The sequence below is a fragment of the Artibeus jamaicensis genome, unplaced genomic scaffold (assembly GCF_021234435.1).
Source record: "Artibeus jamaicensis isolate MK-2021 breed Jamaican fruit bat unplaced genomic scaffold, CSHL_Jam_final scaffold_537, whole genome shotgun sequence".
Classification (NCBI taxonomy): Eukaryota; Metazoa; Chordata; class Mammalia; order Chiroptera; family Phyllostomidae; genus Artibeus; species Artibeus jamaicensis.
The window spans coordinates 16,584,122-16,603,652 of record NW_026522047.1 but is presented as its reverse complement, the minus strand read 5'-3'; the positions used below and the strand labels follow the sequence as shown (position 1 = coordinate 16,603,652).

Below are 19,531 nucleotides of genomic sequence, written 5' to 3'. Positions count from 1 at the left end.
ACAAACTGAATTTATATTCAGTGTGTTTTTGCTGTTGTAGTCAGTCTCCTAGGAGTTGGTGGGATGATCAGACAGATGTAAAGTGTCTCTGTTGTGTTGGGGTCATTTTTAAAAAAGATTTTATTTATTTATCTTTAGAGGGCAGGGGAAGGAGAGAGGGAGGGAGAGAAATATCAACATATGGTTGCCTCTCATGTGTCCCCTGCTGGAAACTGGCCTGCAGCTCAGGCATGCGCCCTGACTGGGAATCGAACTTGGGTGTTTGGTTTGCAGGCCTACGCTCAATCCACCAGCGAGCTACACCAGCGAGGGCTGGGGTCATTTTCCTTTTTGTGTGTTAGCTGTGTATTACTTGGTCTGTGAAAACACTTGGTGGCAGAAGGCAGTGGGTAGTAAGTACATAGACGTGAAGCTTTAGAGAATTTTTGACATCGGGACTGATTATATAGGAACCTACTTGTATTTGCAGTTAGTATGTCTTCTCCACTGTTTGTATGAGTGGGTGGTACTAATATATTAAAAACTTAAGAGACTGCTGATAATCAGATACTTAGAGTAAGATTTTTAAAAAATTAAGTCGAAGTTCAGAATTTTATAGTTAACAGGCCACTGGATTTAAGCTCTTTGGAGTTTATCTTTCTAATATTTAACACATCAGTTTTGAAATCTAGTTATAGACTAAAAGAACTATAATGTTGGACATGAGACTTTCATGACTTCTCACTTTTCATTTCTTATTGATATTGTCTCCCTTTTTGGGAAAAAGAAAACAAACACAATAAAAACCAAGCAAGAAGGCCATGCACGGTTTCATTATGGGAATGCTGAAAATGATGGTAATGTCATTGCTGCATCTCTTGTCTTCCAGCTAGCTAGGTGCAAACAGGCAGGATTTGGTTCTCTTGTGGTGTGAGTGAGATAGACAGATGGTTTTGGGCGATAGGATGAATATGGTCTAAGGTTGTGTTAGCTTTCCAGAGACTCCTGGCTTTGGCTGAATCTTTTTTGTTGTCTTCCACCACAGGGGTTTGAGAAGGCCTGGCCTAGGAGAGTAAGGGTTCATTTTGCTTGCCTGCTTTTTTCCTAATACATTGGGGTGGGAAGCTGCCCTGTTGGGATTAGAGTGTGATGTTAAGTGGGACTATCTGAGGATATAAAGGTTTGGTATTTGTTATTTCAGATACTAAAAAAAAAAGTCTGGCTGTTGTGGCTCAGTTGACTGAGCGCTGGCCTGTGAACCAAAAGGTCTGTAGTTCGATTCCAGGCAAGGCATTATGCCTGGGTTTCAGGCCAGGTCCTCAATTGAGGGCGTGCATGAGGCAACCACACAATGATGTTTCTTTACCTCTCTTTTCTCCCTCTGTTCCCCTCTCTCTGGAGGAAAAAAAATCATGGTGTCATTCTCACTCTTTTCAGGAAGATTATATCTCGTCATACTGTGACAACATATTTTTCCTTTAGGGCGACTTCATTACCCACTGTTGTGAAATTGTTAGACATGGTAGAAATAGTATTCACATTGCCTATAACAGTTACAAGTCATATAAAAAACATCAGGGTTATGCTATAGGCTTTTTAACCCTATTTATGAATTTTTGTCATCCTTCTCTGACCAGAATTACTATATTGGGATGACAGTAGTCTTATCTGTGTGATTGGTGTCCAGTCTGGCACATTTTAATTTTCATTTTAGCTTTCCATCTCTCTTGCATGTTGCCAAAAAGCTTGAGGGTCCTGGTGCCTCCTTTGAGCATTACCTTTTACTTAGAACAGAAAATTAGAATGCTTTTCAGACCTAAACTGATAACTCCTTTCTTTTCCAAGTGAATTCTTATGAAAGTATTAGGATATAGAATAAAGAAATATATGCAGTACTTACATCTCTGCTCTGATGGAAGGGAGGGAAAAAAAGCCTCAGTTATTTCTGTATCACTTCCCCCTGCCCATTGTAAGTTTGTCTGGACTCTGTAAGGTAGTGTGCATGATGCTACAGGAGATTCCATTTGCTAAACATTTACTAATCAGGTTGCCAAAAGTTCTATAATGTCCTGGTGCAGTTAATCAAATATCTGTATTGACAAAACAGGTTATTTTGTTGTATGTATTCAATGTATTTGTCTTCTTTCTTATGATAAGAATGTTTTATTTGACAGAAAATCTGATCGTGAGAGAGCTGAGGACTTTGATCATGCCAGTCGAGAATCTAACTATTTTGGCCTCTCCCCAGAAGAGCGCAGAGAGAAGCAAGCTATAGAAGAATCTCGATTACTTTATGAGATTCAAAACCGAGATGAACATGCTTTCCCAGCCCTTTCCGTATGTATAAAAAGATTTAAAAAGTTATTGGTTAGGAATCTTCTTTTAATATACAGTTGCCCCTGGAACAACTGGTTTGGATTGTATGGGCTACTTATGTGCAGATTTTTTTCCAATAAATATAGTCAGGCTTTTGAATTCTCGGATTTTGCATATGCAGATTCAAGCGCCATAGAATCTGTGGATTCAGAGGGCTGACTATATGCATTCTTTTACATCACTTTCTATAAGGAACTTGAGCAGTCATGGATTTTGTAATCTGTTTTGAGGTCCCAGAATGAATTCCCTGTGGATACAGAGGGACACCTATGACTAGTTTTGGGGGGGTTTAAAAATTACATGCAGATTTGTGATTGTGTGGGAGGGTTGGCATCGCTAATCCCCATGTTGTCCAAGTGTCAGCTACAGTTTCTATATTAAATCATAGTTTCTAAGGGTAGATTACTAATTTTTAAACTGAAGGGTGCTTTAGAGATCATGAAATTTCCCCTCCTTTTCACTTTTTTCATGAGGAATGTGAGTTCTAAAGATACTAGTTGGTATCAGAGCTGAGGCAGCTAAATTGGTTAGCTCACTTCTAGGTTAGTATTTTGAATTAAAACATGTTTATATTGCTAGCCAAAGTAACAAGATATGTGTATATTTAGTTAGCATTATGCATCTATAAAATCAGGAAAGTCTTTTCAGTGTTCATTATTGAACAAACCAGCACTTGATGACCTAGTATATACAGTGAGAGCTGTCGTTCAGGGTGTTTGCTGTTGGAGGAGTTGGAAGAGGTGGTACATGTCATCGGTGTCTTTGCTCTTTCTCTGTGTCAGACACTGGGCTGTGGCAGGTGCTGCTCTGATGGAAGAAGTGGTCTTTACCTTTACGTGTCTTAACTCTTTTGAGCGAGTCAGAAGGGAATACAGTTTCATGTAGAGTGAAGTCAGTGTTGTTGAGGAGGTGTGTTGGCGGGCTGGGGGAATGTGATTCGGTTTGGGGCGTTGGGATCCCTGCTTCTGTGGTCTTTTGAGTGTTGGTGAGTGCTGCCAGATGACCTGGGATCCAGAATGGTGGGTGGACCCTTTTTCTCAACAGTGTAACATTTTTTTCAAGAAAACGAAATGTTATAGGAGGCTCCCTAATAAACAACCAGTGCCCAGCATTAAATGATGCCTCTCACACTCCATTCTCTGTCCACTCTCCTCTGTGGAATCCTTTAAGAGATGTCAGGTGCTCAGCTGAAAAGAACTCTGGAATAATATTCAGTCTAGCGCAGGGGGTTGGAGCTTAGGAATTAATGGAAGAAGTACCCAGATCCATATGTGAATTGGCCATGGTCTGTATATTGAATATATTTATCTTTATATAATATGTGATATTATTATAGTATTTAGAAAGTAAAAATGGAAATCATTTAAACTAGTACTCAGAGCTTTTTGTCCTTTTTCAGTTAGTGAATGGAAAAGTACAGCTACTGTAATATGGAGATTTTGTAATTTTTTTATTATTAAAATGGGGTCATTCATCATTTTTATTTATATTAAAAATTTTAATTATATGTATATTTTTAAATTTTCACTTGATGATATGTTTTATAACTGATTTTAGAGAGAGAGGAAAGGAAAGTGAGAAACACTGACACAAGAAAGAAACACTGATTGGTTGCCTCCTGGTCGTGGCCTGACCAGGGATTGAACACACAGTGTTTCAGTGTATGGGACAGTGCTCCAACCAACTGAGCCACCTGGCCAGGGTCATACTCATCGCTTTTAAGTAGACAATCTGAATCATGTCTTGCCTTCTAGAAAACTCATGCTGTGGGGCTGAGAGCCTCTTCTCAGCTCTGGGCACCATTTGCTCAGAGAGTGCCACACTAGGAGAGGATGACCTTCAGTGTTAATTTAGCTTAAAAATTCAACTTATCCCAGTCCCTTTCTCACACCATTGAGAAAGTTGGATCTCATGCAGAGCTAACATGAGCAGTTGACAGTCAGTAGCATTTCAGTGATAACGACCCTAGGGCACTGTATCTGCAAATTTGCACATTGGTGTTTCCCCCACAAAGGACTGTGGCTCTGCAGTGGCTGTTTTTGGAGGTTAGTGTGAAGGGTGCTGTTCTCTGTGCAAAGAATGTAAGTGTAAATTGCAAGGTGAAATTTTGGTCTGGGTGGCTTCCTGAAATTGCCCTGCAGCCAAAGGTCTGATTGCTTCTAGTAGTTAATAAGCCTATAACTGTAGAGCATAGAATTAAATGTCAACCGTAGGTCCTATTTTTTGAAGTTCTAGAAGTAGAAAGATACAGGGCTATGAATTTTGAGACTTAGGTGTATGAAGAGTGTGTTTATGGGTCTTAAACACAAGGTATTGGGTTTTGTTCATTTGAAGAGCTCATCAGTCAGTCAGTCATCTTCTCAGAGTAGCAACCCATGTGTCCAGAGGAAGTCATCACACGCGAGTGATAGAAAAGGAAGCCGGCGGAGAATGGATACTGAAGAACGAAAAGATAAAGGTACGTTACTTCATCATTTGAAAGCAGATGCTAGAGATCTGTGTCTGGTTTCCATTGGGAAAAGAACTCTTTTAAAAGCATGAAGCAATTTAATGTCACATATCTATCTCACTGTTGCGAAGAAACTGATGCAAGCTAAAGCTCATTCAGTGTTATTCTGCAAACTAATTTTCACTGACTAAACATGATTCAAATAGTGCTTTTGGCTTTTCTGTCTTTATGCACATTTTCTTTTTCTGACTTCAAATCTGACTAGTGGCTGATGGCTGTCTTTTTTATCTGAATCTATTACAGACTTGAGCCATGCACATACTCACCTGGATAAGAAGCCTGGGTCAAGCACATCGGAGGTAGATATTAGAAATACTAATTGCATCTTTTCTTTTTCCTCAACACTGTGATAATACAGCAGGCAGAAGCAGAGGGAGAAGATGGTGACTTCATCATTTTATAACTGTTGGGGAAGTAGAAAAGTAGAGGAAAAGGGGGAAATGATCGTAGTGTCTAAGAAGAGTTCACTCACAAATTGTAAGCATTTCCTCCAGGACCTGTCTGAAAGTAAAAAGTAGCTTTTGCTTTCCAGTACTCTGTAGCAGATCAAGATTTTTAAAGGAAGAGTGTGCTCTTCGCAACATGTCCCCAATAAAAATGCCCTAGTAGTTTGATAGGATAAAGATGTGCAGACAGAGTTACCTATCTGTTGAAGACCAACCAGATGTAATTGGGGGAAAAAACCAGTTGATATGGTTCAGTCAGGCACAGATAGGGCAAACTAATAAAGGCAACATGATCCTAGAACATGAGTCTTTGGAATAAAAAATTATGCCTTTTTTTTTCTTCCACAGAATATTAGTGATGATAAATGTACAAGAATTTCATCACCATCAAAGTCAAAGAAATTGGAATGCCCACCTCCTGCAGAACAAGTAAGTGCATTGTCGCATCTGATCTGGAGGACTCTGGTCTCTGTCTGGGTGTCTTAGCTCTGTACGTGATCATTTCAAAACAAAACATCTGCATAGGAAATGGGAGGGTATATTTTAGCATCATGATTTGGGTACAGCTATGATTTTTATAATTCTGTTTAGAATATTCTGATTTTATGGGGTATAATTTCTATCTTCACCCTTTTTTTTTTTGAACATAGAAGTTGTTCTTCTGCATTGATTTTTTAATGTTTTTATTTGGTGCCTTGTGTTAGTTACCTCTGGTGGCGCATGGCTTGATAGTTAGATTTTTGAAGGGAAATTAATAATTCCTACCTTATTTCAAAACTTTTGAGTTTTCATCCTTAACAATTATTTCTTAGAAGGTAGGGAATATAATGATTAGACGGTAATGAAGAGATTAGAAAAAATATACATTTAAAGAGCAATACTACCAGCTTACAAATTTCATCAGTTTAACCAGCTTAATGATACCCCACAACCTTTGGACCAACTCCATCTACCAACTTACAAATTTAATGATGAAGGCACCTGAGTTCCAGCAGACATTTTGGTTCTTGATTTAACAAGAGTGGAGAAAGGGCTTAGTCCTTGACTTTCCATTAGTATCCTTTATGCCACTTAGAAAGCATGTAGTTTTGTGAGATCATTGTGTGAGGAGTTCCTCTGAGTAGAACTGATGAATTCATGGTGAGTTCAGTGATTTTTGCTTTGTTGCCTTTTATATTTAGCATTGGGCTCAGTTCTCTTTTGAGGTTGTTTCTTACTTTACCAGTGACTTCTGTGACTTTTGGAAGGCATTCCCCGGTTAGGATCAAATTTGTATGAAATTTTTAGCAATTGTGTTTTTTCTTTCTAAAACCAGAAAGACCATTTATATAGAAATTGCAGTTGTATAACAGGTAGGCACTTCATGCTTTATTTGGTTAAAATGAACTTTTTTTCCATGCCCTTTTCTTGAAGAAGCCAGCAGAACATGTGTCTTTGTCAAGTCCATCTCCCCTTCTGGTTTCTCCAGAGGTGCATCTAACTCCTGCAGTGCCTTCTTTACCAGCCACTGTGCCAGCCTGGCCAAGTGAACCTACATCTTTTGGACCAACAGGTTAGATAAGAATTTTAGAAATCCTGTGAACCATCCAACACAAGCCTTCCAAGTCAGAGACTTCAAATTCTTGAGTGAGAGCTTGACCTCAGAGTTGGGTTAGATGTGTAGAGCCTCATAGAGCTTTTTGTGATCCTCTGCTTTGCTCCGTGTGGGAGGGCCCCGTTCATTTGCTCTTCCTTTCAGAGGTGCCCTCAACATCCCAGGAGCCAGATGTTTGAGCTGGTTATCTCCACTGGTTGCTTTGGTGGTTCTGGTTGCTCAGCACTGACACCACAGTTTACATTCCCCATGAACCAGCTTCTTGTGACATCCCCCCCCCCCCCCCCCCCGCAACCCTTTGCCAGGCTCTGTTAATGAGAGCTGCTGTTAGATGACATTGATGCCAAGGTTGTTTCCTGGCCTCCTTTTCTCTTGGGTGTCCAGAGAGGGTCCTTGATTAATACAAACAATTTCTTTATATTGCTTAAGTATACAGCTTTCTAATGGCTATATCATTTGTACATGATTCTTTACTTTTTATCTTAATGTAAACTTATTTTTGTAGAAATGGTTTTCACCATTTTATAATTTTTTATTCCTTCCCCATTTTCTTGTAGGTGTCCCTGCTCAAATCCCTGTTTTATCGGTGACACAGACTCTGACCACTGGACCTGATTCCGCTGTGTCCCAAGCTCATTTAACACCCTCTCCAGTTCCTGTGTCAATACAGGCAGTTAACCAGCCCTTGATGCCTTTGCCTCAGACACTGAGCCTTTACCAGGACCCACTCTATCCTGGGTTTCCTTGTAATGAAAAGGGAGATCGAGCCATTGCACCACCTTATTCACTGTGTCACACCGGGGAGGACCTGCCTAAAGGTGAGAATCTTCTCCACGTTCAAATTGATTTTCGTTATCAAGTACTGATAGAGATTCACTGAGAAAACGTAAGTAGAGGCCAGAGGGCATGTCGCCAAGTTAGCCAAAGGACTTACTGGGGAAGGACAGCAGAGGTTTGGCCATTAGTTACTCTCTTTTTCACCTTGTGTTTGATTAGATTATGTTTTTATATGTTTAGTGGTTGTGCCCTAACCTGCCCCTCATATTTTTTCAAAAACAGCCTAAATCCATTTTGAATGAAATCTTAATAATGTTAATAACCGGATAACTAAACATTTACTGAGTTTTCTCATAACTACTCATACTGCTTCATGAAAAATTTACAAGGAATGAATACAATGCAGGATAGCTGTCATAGTACACATATTTTTAAAATTTTTAAATTGTCTTTTTTCACTCCCTCCTTCCTTTCCTTCCATTTATTTATATTATTGTTTAAGCTGTTACAGTTGTTCCCACTATTGTCCCCAGCCCCCTCCCATCCCTGCAGGCCAATCATCTTTGTGCATAAATCATCTTTGGTTAACCCCTTCACAGTCTTTCAGCCAGTCCCCCAACCCTCCTTTCTGGCAGCTGTCAGTCTGTTCTGTGTATCTAAGCTTGCTGTTACTGTCTTGTTTGTTACTTTATTGTGTTCATCAGATTCCACATATGAGATCATGTGGCATTTTTCTTTCACTGACTGGCTTAATTCAATTAACATAAGGTTCTCAAGGTCCATCCATTGCTGTTGTAAAATGTAAGATTTTCTTCTTTTTTGCTGCTGTATTTGTCCCCTTTTCTTTAAAGGAATTTCCTGTTTGTAGGTAAAGTAATACAATAACTATCTGCATGATATGTATGCACTTTACCTGAATTTTGTTGATAATTTTATTAGTCATAGCTTGATGTTTGAGTCTGTGGTAACTGCCTTAGTGTTAAATAAATACCTTAGCTGACGTGTCCTGGTATTCTTATTAAAGAGTTAGGTTTATGTTGATTTTACTCTTAACCCCCAACATTTTAATTTCATAATATTCTCATCTGTACAGAGAAGCTGAAAAAGAAATACAGGGAGCACCTGAGTTTCTTTCACACAAATTTAATTTAAATCAGATTTTTAAAAAAATCTCAATTTAAGGTATTTTGGGACTTAGACAAAAGCCTTTTGAACCTGGAATTACCCTATAGAAATAGATCCTGGTTTTGAATATATTATGATTTTTGATCTATGTTTTATATCACAGACTAGAGAAAACAATTCCAGTAGGTAAAATTGTCTTTAGAATTACATATTATTTGAAAATAATGAAAAATATGTTTGTATAACTTTAGTGAGTGATTATTATTTGTTTTCAGATAAGAACATTCTTCGATTCTTCTTTAATCTTGGTGTAAAGGTATTTATGTTTCTTATTTTAAAGTTATTTTTAGTAAGTTAACAGTTTTAAATTGTTACTATTATTCTACCAATAAATAACCTAAGGTTCACTAAATTTCACTGTTTTAAGCACTAGCATTTTCAGAACTATGTAGTATGTTTATTTTTGGTGGTGGTTGAGTCTCCAGTTTTTTGCTTGCTCTTCCTTAATTAAGGTCATGGATTGAGCCCTGTGAGTGTATTCAGGAGGTAGTCCTGTCCCTGGGCAGCCTGGTGGAAATGCCCTTCGTGGGGGGTTAGGTGAGCCGACCGGGTTTGAAGTTCTGCTCCAACACTTTTTAATTTGTGTAGCTTGGATGACTCATTTCATGTATCTGAGCCTCACTTTTTCCATTTATGAAATGGGGATAGCATTCTTCCACCTGCCTCAGTTGTTGAAAGGATCAAATGAATATCATGTGGAAAGTACTCCTGTGGAAGGTGGGGTGGTCACTAGTGGAGCAATGGTATCCTCTGGGAAGTGGTCAGCTGAAAAAGTAGCTTGTCTTAGAGAAGCTGGCCCATTCTGTGTCCTTGTCATTCATTGCTGTGCTCTTTCCTGTCTTGGGTTAGTTTTTGTAGGTCCTAGACTGTTAAAATGTGAAGTGAAGTGCCCTGCTGTAGGCCACTGACTAGTTCATAAAAGGAGGCTTAGTTAATTTCACCATCTACTGTATTTCATTGCCTAATTTTATATTTACCTAGTTACGATTGGCTTTTAGCTAAATTGGTCAGTTAGCTGGTAAGTTTATGTGTGTATTTTGGTATATTCCAGATCCTTCATAGGGAAAGGATTTGGCCTACTTCATTTTCAGTATTACCCTTGTCTGATTAGGAGGCTTTTATCTTTGTGCAATGTTCTGCGGTCTCCTGGAACTGTGGGGTCCTAACCTTGGGGGTCATCTACTCCTATACCAGCATTTTCCTGGTAGGCCAGGAACAGACCAGTTAATGAGTTGGCTTGGATGGGGTCACACAAAGAGCTAGTGGTAGAGCCAAAAATGCAGGTCAAGCTTAAGAGCCAGTGATTGAGATACTGCAAGCTGGAGGCACAAGTGGTTGCTTGTGGTGGTTTTTGAGATCTGTCTGTATCCCTCACAATTATTTCCATGAAGTTATATCCAAAGGATGAAATTAACGGTTGTGATAATCTCTGAGTGGGTTTATTATGTTGTCTGTCAACATCTATACAGGACTTTGGATTGGTTTCAGGATAGGACAAGGAATGGAGTTTTAGAGCAGTGACTTAATTTTGTAATGCCTTTTCATATTGAGTCTCACAGTGATACAATATTTTGAGTGCAGATTATATGGTCTTTGCAGGCATAAGAAACTTACTTTGTGTCTACTCTAAACTTTTTTAACCCCCTTTTTGTTTATTATAACTTTTTTTTTCTCTTTTTAGGCATATAGTTGTCCTATGTGGGCCCCACATTCTTACCTGTATCCTCTGCACCAGGCATACCTGGCAGCCTGCAGGATGTACCCAAAGGTCCCTGTCCCTGTGTATCCTCAAAATCCTTGGTTCCAAGAGGCTCCTTCTGCTCAGAATGAAAGTGATTGTACCTGCACCGATGCACACTTTCCTATGCCAGCTGAGGCCAGTGTTAATGGGCAAATGCCACAGGCAGAGATTGGACCACCGACATTTTCTTCACCTATGGTTATCCCTCCATCTCAGGTGTCTGAAAGTCATGGACAGTTGTCTTACCAGGCTGATCTTGAATCTGAAAACTCTGGGCAGCTTCTTCATGCGGAATATGAAGAGTCACTGAGTGGCAAGAATATGTTCCCACAGCCGTCCTTTGGACCTAATCCATTCTTAGGCCCAGTTCCCATTGCACCTCCTTTCTTTCCTCATGTTTGGTATGGGTACCCTTTTCAAGGATTCATAGAAAATCCAGTAATGAGGCAGAATATTGTTCTGCCTTCTGATGAGAAAGCAGAATTGGATCTACCCCTGGAGAATCTGGATCTGTCTAAACAGTGTGGTTCAGTTCCAACCGTAGATGAGTTTCAGGAGGCCAGGTGTGAAGACACACAGCACCCTCTACCTGAAACAAGTGTGAGTGAGCATGAAGGCCGGGCAGAGCAGTCGTCTCAGACACCTAAGGCAGAGCCGCCTTTGGTTTCCCTCCCTGCTGCCGCAGAGGGAAAGGCTCATCTTCCCACTCAGAATCTAAACAGAGAGAGAGAAGCTGTGCCTGCTGAACCTAATGAGCCTAAAAGGACCATTCCAAGTCTGAAAGAAAAACCAGAAAAGGTGAAAGATCCTAAGACTGCTGCTGATGTGGTCAGTGGGGCCAACTCTGTGGATGGCAGACTGCAGAGACCAAAAGAAGAGAGTTCAGAAGATGAGAATGAGGTTTCTAATATTTTGAGAAGTGGTAGATCCAAGCAGTTCTATAATCAGACGTATGGAGGCAGGAAGTTTAAAAGCGATTGGGGCTATTCTGGTAGGGGAGGATATCAACACGCAAGAGGCGAGGAGTCCTGGAAAGGGCAGCCCAGCAGAAGCCGAGATGAAGGCTATCAGTACCATCGAAATGGCAGAGGACGGCCCTTTAGGGGGGATAGGAGGCGGTCAGGGATGGGAGATGGCCATCGAGGACAACACTCCTGATGTCTGTCTGTCTCTGCAGCATGTTAGAGCAGAAACCTTTTCTTAGGTGGAATGTTTCTAAAGGCTTTAAAAGAAAACGTTAAAATAAAAACCCAAACCGGAACTATGTCCTCCCCCCTTCACCCTCGACTCCTATCCTGGACAAGAGATTTTTGGCTGTCTGTTTAAAGGGGCAGGTGAATTCCCGGCATTGCCATTTTTCTTTGTTCAAAATCTCTTTATTTGGTGACTGTCCCCATAAAAAGTAGAAAATAAGTTTGTTAAAGTATTTTTTATAAACAGCTTAATATAAATATAGATTTAGTGTTTGGTTTTTTCCTTATAAGTTTAATTTCAAATGTTAGAAATGTGTGTTTATATAGTGTTTACTAAAGTGACAAGAAAATATACCATTTGACACATGATAGATTCCAAAACATAACATTGCACCAAATAGAAATGTATATTTTATTATGCAATGCCTTAGTCATAAACTGGGCTCAGACAATTCTTAGGCTAAAACACTGTTGTCTTTTGAAATGCTTCCAACCCAAAGGCCTTTCATCTCAATATCTGTCAGACTTGAATAATGTCTTCTCTTTACTATTACACATAAGGCAGATGATTAACCTGTGTCTTAGAAATGTTGTATATAGTTCTTTTAATATTAATAGGGTATATTTTTGAATTTGGGTATTTGTTGAACTTGAGATCGCATACAAGAACAGATCAATTGAAGAAGTAATAGGAAATGTAATGAAATGGCTGTTTCCATCAAGAATTCTCAGCACTGGTGTATATATGGTGCCTACTCGAAAGAAATGTAGATGCTATGCATTTTGAAAATAATCTGCATCTGTTAAAACTGCAGACGTTTTTTAATGCCACTTTAACACTAATGCACTGACAGATTTAAATATTTTGTGAAAGAAATGTTAAAAATTTTTAGCTGACAAGTTTCTATAGAGTTACTGTGTTTTGTTTTCTCTTTGCACCATTGGTTATGGGTATCACTTTACATTTGCATGTTCAATTTGTCACAGCTGGAACTATTATACAAAAAAGGATGATTGTGACTTCTAGTTCTTTTCTAGAGGATGCTGCTAGAAAGCGATTTTGCTTTGCATTTTATAGCTTGTTACCCTTTGGGCAACATGTCTCTGATCCTGCTTCCTTCAGTCTTTGCAGTATTTCACTAGAAGTTCCCTTTGCATGTTGCACTCTGTTCGCATTTGGAGATGTGACTCTGAATTAACACAGTATTCATTCATCTGTGTTACACTGTATAAATAACTGTAGCTTGTATTTCTCATTTGTATATACTAATGTGAAAATGCCCTTTTTTATGTTCTCTTGATCAGGAAGTTTGAGTGCTATGCAAATAAGTAGTAATTTCTCTTTGCATGCCATGTATTATATTCTAAGCAAAATAGATTTTTTTAAAACAAATTACTTTAAAAAGCAAATACAATTCACTTGAATTTGACAAACTGAAACAGATAAGTTTTCTGGGTTCTCTGATAACTCATAGGAATGTTTGGGATGCCATCTAGGCTCAGTGAATCTCCTCTGTACTGTAATAATGGTTATTTTACCTCTGTGTTGTTTTAATTACCTAATGTCTGTGTAACTGCTGATTTGAGTGTAGTGATTAGCGTGTAGATGTTTTGTAACCTAGGATTTTAGAGAGCACTTTGAAAGAAATATTTTACGATGGTGCTAGGTAAAAACTTTAAAGACTGAGATGGTTGTGTGGAAAAGAAATGCTTGAGAAAGAACCCATGGGAAGGAATTGGCCGTCACCTTCTGAACTCGAACATTTGGGGAAGGTGCTGCTTAAGCCATTTTTGTCTTCATTAATATCAGTAGCTATGGAATGAGATTAGTAGGTCCTTCACTTTCAGCTCATGCTTTTTTATTGTAAGATTAGCTCGCCATAATTTTTTATGAAAATCACCTTTAGATATTATGACCAGATTTAAAAGTTTAATGTAAGTTTAAACTCAGGAGTCTAAAAGAAATCGCTCTTTCCAGTGTATTTTGTTTTATTGACTGGGATTTAATCTTCTCAGTTGTTTCTGGAAATGTTGAAAAATTGGATAGGAAAGAATACTGTTCGTTTCTTCACTGTCACTGTCTTACCTCAGCTGAGAAACAGAATCCTCTGGTTCCTGAAGGCCACACTGATTTGCTTCCTGTTTCCCATGGTTTACCTCCAGGACGTGGTGGGAACAGTGCTGAAAAAGAACTTTATAGAAGGTACTTCACTCAGTGACCTCTGGGATAAAAGGAGTCTGACTTTGGATAATTAGTTTAAAAATTAGGAGTCTTTGCATGAAGGTCAGTTTTGTTTTTTCTTTAGGTTTGTTTTAAATGTGTTAGTTTAGAAGATTTTGCCTTATGCTGAGGTCGAACTAGGGCCAAGCAAGCTTTTGTCCTTCATTTTAACTAAGTCATATGGTATGTTAACATGATATAATGTTTCTATATAAGAGAAAAATAAATGCTTAGAAATGAGAATCATTTGTATTTTGAGTTGGAAATTATGGAACTTCGCTGTTTTAGGATCACATACATTTTAAAGAACAAATGTTTAGAATGACCAAAGCCCACTTCTTTTGGCTACTGCTGAACTTGATTTTTGTCCCTTTTAGTATTGTGCATCTCTCTCTTCCTCAAGTTCATTTCCTCTCAGATAAATTTTCACGCCTTGCTCCGTGTACTCACTGGCAGCAGGATGTTGGCATGTGTGTAGTCCTCGTCCTCTTTCCTGGGAAGCGCTGTCTTCACTTTCATGCTGACCTGAGCTCAGAGCCTGCCTTGGTCTGGCAAGGAGTAGGCTTTCCCCAACCACAGTGCGGAGACAGCTTAGTTGATGCCGACTCTGTATATTCTTGCATTGTGTTTCCTTTGTGACTCAAGGTTGAACTGAAATGCCTGTGAACTGCAAACTTGCTTACAATTGACTTGGTGCAATAAAGTTCCTTTCTAACCACTTCTGGTTTAGAAAACATTCAGCCATCCTAGAAACTAGCAATATTTATTTATGTCTCATTTATTTTACCTTTAGTTTTAGATGAGGGAACCATAGTCTTTCACTTGTGGGTACTAAGCAAGGTCCATTTTAGTGTAGCTGAAGAGAATGCATATTTGGCTACACTATTTCTGTTTACTATATTTTGCTTATTTAATATCTAAATGCTATTATTTTTGTTTAATAATAATGGCTTAGTTCCAGCATGTCAGTTTCAAAGAACTAAGATTTTGCTATTATTGTCAGCCTTTTACTCTCCCACTAATTGGGATTTTCTCCCCCTGAAATAAATTTTAGAAAATCTAGACAAGGGGTGGGTGCATGACTTAATGCTGGGAAACAGCAGCTTGGGGGTTGAGTTTACTTGAATGGATTAAAATTGCATTGTTACAGAGCTAGAAAAAATATAAGTATGAAAAATGATAATAGCCTTACACTGAGTACAAATAATACTTAAAAGCATGTGAAGATGTGATCATTCGTGATGTTACTTGTAAAAAAAAGTATATATATCTTTTGAAGTGTTGAAAGGAAATAGTACTTTATATCTTTATCATATCACTTTTTGTAAGTGTTGAATATATTCCTGTTTATTTTTCTATGTTCTGTTTTGTAGCCTTAACAAGTGTTTCAAACATATCTGAATGTATAAGAGTAAATGCCCTACATGGTGTGATGCTGCATTATATATAAAACTGTGTGCATATATTAAATTTTGTCTGTTGATTCTGCTTGTGATTCTTTGATTCCAGGGTTAATCGACTAATATAGCATGTAATCTTAAGAGGAATTTAGTAAACTTCTAAAAATAAGAGATGGTTTCCATGGTTTTTATCCAGTCAGAAGATAATTCTAGTATGTCCAACTAAAAACCACATCGGATTTATAAACTATAGGGTAGGTACTATTCTTTTCCCTGCTTTATATATTTAGTAATAATGAGATAGGCCATGTAATTTACTTTGTCATGCAGCTAATTAGTGGTAGAATTTGGATCTGAACCTTGCTGAGAGGCTTTACAGCTAGTTTGCTCTGCCTGTTTTTCAGCACTAAAATGGGAATATAGAATATCTGGGACTGATTTATAGATTACATTTACTTTACTTTTTTAAAGTTAGTGCTCAATATTTGTGTTCTGAAGAAAGATAAAGTAAATCATTTGAAAGAGGTTTTTTTTGTTTGTTTGTTTTTTTAAATAAAGTAGATCTAAAGTTTTTTAAGGTTGTAATTCTTTCATTGAATCAAGTCACTTAAGAGTTTGGCTAGTCAGGACTTGATTAACCTACTTACTAACATGTACTTTGTCTGAGAATGGTTTTGCCAGAAGGCACAGCCTGAAACAAAGGCTTCACTCAGGATCAGTGTTTGATAGAAAGGTGATCTAGGAACGGGAGAGGTAAGCTGGGAAGGATGAAGAAGTTGGTTCTAGTTTTTGAAGTTTTTAGACTGCTTGAGGTGGCCAGTGAAGGCGAGAACCTTAGAGGACTGGGGTGGGGAAGGAAGGGGAAAGAAGCATTTATCCGTTAGCCATGTGAGTGCCAATGTCTTTTGCCAGTGAGTCAGTAGAGAAGCCAAATACGGGGAGGAAAGCAAGAAGGCTGTCCTCCCTGGTGTTGGCCGGAGCCAGCAGAACTGGTCACCTGAGATGGATGGGGGCAAAGTGAGACCAAGTGACCAGTGACCCACAGAAGGTCCTGTCCAGGGTTTCTCTGGAAGTTTAATGTTATTAAAAGGGCCTGCTTTTCACTTTTAATATTTTACATTTCCACTTAACTCTGACTTTTAGGTCCATGTCTAGGGAATAGTATGAGAATACATAAATTACAAAAGAAGTAAGTAAATACATCTTCTCTTCAGAAACACTAAATTTATAAAAAAAACTCTTCCAAAAGTGAATTTGCACTCAGAATAGTGAAGCCATAGACATTGATAAAAATGTTAAGATTTTTTTTTTTTTGGTTTGATCTAGCTAGGAATTCATTAGAGCTTAAAAGTTAACTATTTAAAATACCTAACATTCTTGTGATTACATTTCATTTTTCACACAAAATGATCTTGTAAGGATTAATGGGGTAAATAAAAAAATGAACAGTGCGGTTAAGGCGGCTTAATGGCTTTCAATAGTGTAATGAAACAATTGGTAAGTTATTTAAAAAAATTCTGTGCAGTAAGCTAATTTTTTGACTAACCACCTTCAGATGGAGTAGAAAACAAAGTAATGCTATATACCTACTTATCTAGGGAATATTCCTGTTACAGTGTAACTTGTTGCATGCTTTCTGCAAGTTACTTTCTAACTTCAGAGTTAATGAAAACATTTTAGTCCTCTGATTTATAAGTATGTTCACAGGTCGGGGGCCAAAAATGCAGACCAGAAGCCACACTAAGGCCGTGCTCTACGAGAAGGGAATATTGGCTGGACATGGCTGGCAGCCTCATTAGCAGAGTTGTGTATATGGAGATAGACTTGGGCACACGCAAGGTGGGGAGCTGAAACAAATTTACTTTAAAGCCAGGAGCACTCCAGTAAAAATGGAAATAATGACAATAGCAAAAATTTTCTATAGACAGTCTCTCCTTGCCTGGGTTCCAGATTCTTAAAAGAAAAACCCACTAAGAATGAATGTTATGCTTGTTCAGGTTTGAGGTTGAGAAATCCCCATGCTGAGGTGAAAAGTGGTTCCAAGCTGGGAATACATTTGCATCACCTTGTAGAAACAAGCTGAAAGCAAGCCTTTGGGCAGACCCCAGTCAAGGAGCTAAGGTCATGTTAACATAAAACCAGCTTGACAGTAGCTTAAACAAATCGGTATTTATTTCCCTGTCATAAGATACCACCAGGGAAGTAGCTGTTGGGTCATGTTAGGACTAGCATCCTTGGGGCATTCTTGGCATTTCTCTTACTACCTCATGGTTACAACACATCCACATGAATCTGTACCGGATACAACTTTTATTAAAGCAAGAGGGCTTCCAGAAGTACCCCCAAGAGGCTGCTACTTTCAACTTCATGGCTGGGACTGTGTCATGGCCATGCCTAGCTGCAGCAAACACTAGGAAAATAAGAGGATGGTCATGATCCGAGCCATCTGGGGCTGGGCATACTGCCTACTCTTATCAGGTTGCTAAGGAAGGAGGTGCTCGTAGTACAAGGTTGGGAAGGAGGTGTGTTTGGCACACTAAACGTTTTCACAGGTAAATCCTCACTGAACATTGGCACTGGGAAGTGCCAACATTATGCAAGGAAGAAATCAACATTATGCAAGGAAGGAAACAATCCAAGAGCAAGACAGCAGACAAAATACATAGTAGTGCACACATGAAGTGGATAGGCTCTAAATGTTTCTAAATGATAAAAGAATGGAAGAGAGAAAACTGCTATCTTGAGAATTCTAGCTGCTGCCCTGATTGGTTTTGCTTTCTCTTCAGTCCCTGCTTTGAGTGGGTAAAAACCTCTTATGTGCATCTTAAAGGCACTGGGAGTCCACTGCAGTTTGTCTGGATTCAGCCTTTAACCACCCATCTCTCCACGCTGCCTTGGACCAGACACCATGTATTCTGCATTACATGGGTTATTTCATCACTTATCAATGTAGGTGCTATTTTTTCTGGCAGCTACCTCCTTCACGTAGCCCTGACTCTCCAACACAACTATTTCTCATCTGAACCACTGGGTACTCGTAATATATACCAGACACTGGGTTAAGTCTGACACACATGTATCTAAATGTTAATGAAAATTAACAAAATTATAGAACCTAGTAGTTAGCCTACCATCCTACTTTCTGTGGTTTAAGTAGATTCATTCTTTCAATACTACATGTAGGCAAAGTACTTGCTAGACACCAAACTATAACACTGAATTATAAGCAAGAAAGATACAGCACTGGACTTAAAGATGCTAAAAACATGATTTCTGAACAGCTGGTAAATAAAAAGTTCAAATGGTAATGGCTGTATGTATGAATGTCTCCTTTCCTGTTCTTTAATGAAGTTACTCTTCCCCAAAGCAGTAAGCTTGAGTATCCTTCTGTATTATTTTTATATGAATGGTGTATTACAAACTGTTGCACCATGCTTTTTTGCTTAGTTCTAATCAGGACATACTAAGCAGTCTCATTCTTTTTAATTGCTAACATCTGCCCTGATGGTGTGTTGAGCTGGTAATACTGATACAAAAACTTGTGTTAGCAATTGTAAGACCTTTTCAACTGCTATGTAAAATTTTAACATCTAAACCCATATAAATTTCACTTACATGGAAAATATTACAATACATATTCTGTCATAAGCATTAAGGAGAAAGAACTGCTGTTAATCTATCACAAGTATTTCTTTTAGGACAATACGGAATCAGTAATAATAGCTCTTGGCTTATTTTATTAATACATTTGAAATAATTCACAAATTTAACTTATCCTTAAAAGTAGGCACTGTGTATTTTAGTATAATCCCATTTATATACAATACAAACTCTTTACATATTCACACTTAGTGCACAGGGAAAAAGCATGAGATGCAAACACTGGGAACCTTTGGGATGGTGATGTGTGAGGGAGAGCTAAGTTTATTCCATAGATTTCCATACATTTGAATTTTTCACGTGAATAGATTATATTAATTTTTGAAAGGCCAAGTAGGCGCAGTTAAACCTTAATTTCCAGTTTGTGTATTACAGCTTTTGTTTCAAGCAGCTCTAACAGTCTGTTCAATAATTTCTGATTTCACCCTCTTGCCACTCCAACTCCAGAGG

The 19,531-nt window shown here is 38.5% G+C and overlaps 1 protein-coding gene across 1 annotated transcript in view; it reads left to right on the top strand.

The window, feature by feature from the left end:
• Nucleotides 1-15,504, top strand: part of OTUD4 (OTU deubiquitinase 4) — a 41,867-nt gene extending 26,363 nt beyond the window's left edge. Inside the window, exons 14-21 of the mRNA XM_037162362.2 lie at nt 2,154-2,316; nt 4,690-4,813; nt 5,108-5,163; nt 5,659-5,739; nt 6,724-6,862; nt 7,462-7,722; nt 9,082-9,122; nt 10,548-15,504. Coding sequence (XP_037018257.2) covers nt 2,154-2,316; nt 4,690-4,813; nt 5,108-5,163; nt 5,659-5,739; nt 6,724-6,862; nt 7,462-7,722; nt 9,082-9,122; nt 10,548-11,765 — 2,083 coding nt within the window. The 3' untranslated portion in view covers nt 11,766-15,504. The remainder of the gene's footprint in view (nt 1-2,153; nt 2,317-4,689; nt 4,814-5,107; nt 5,164-5,658; nt 5,740-6,723; nt 6,863-7,461; nt 7,723-9,081; nt 9,123-10,547) is intronic.
• Nucleotides 15,505-19,531: the final 4,027 nt, after the last annotated feature.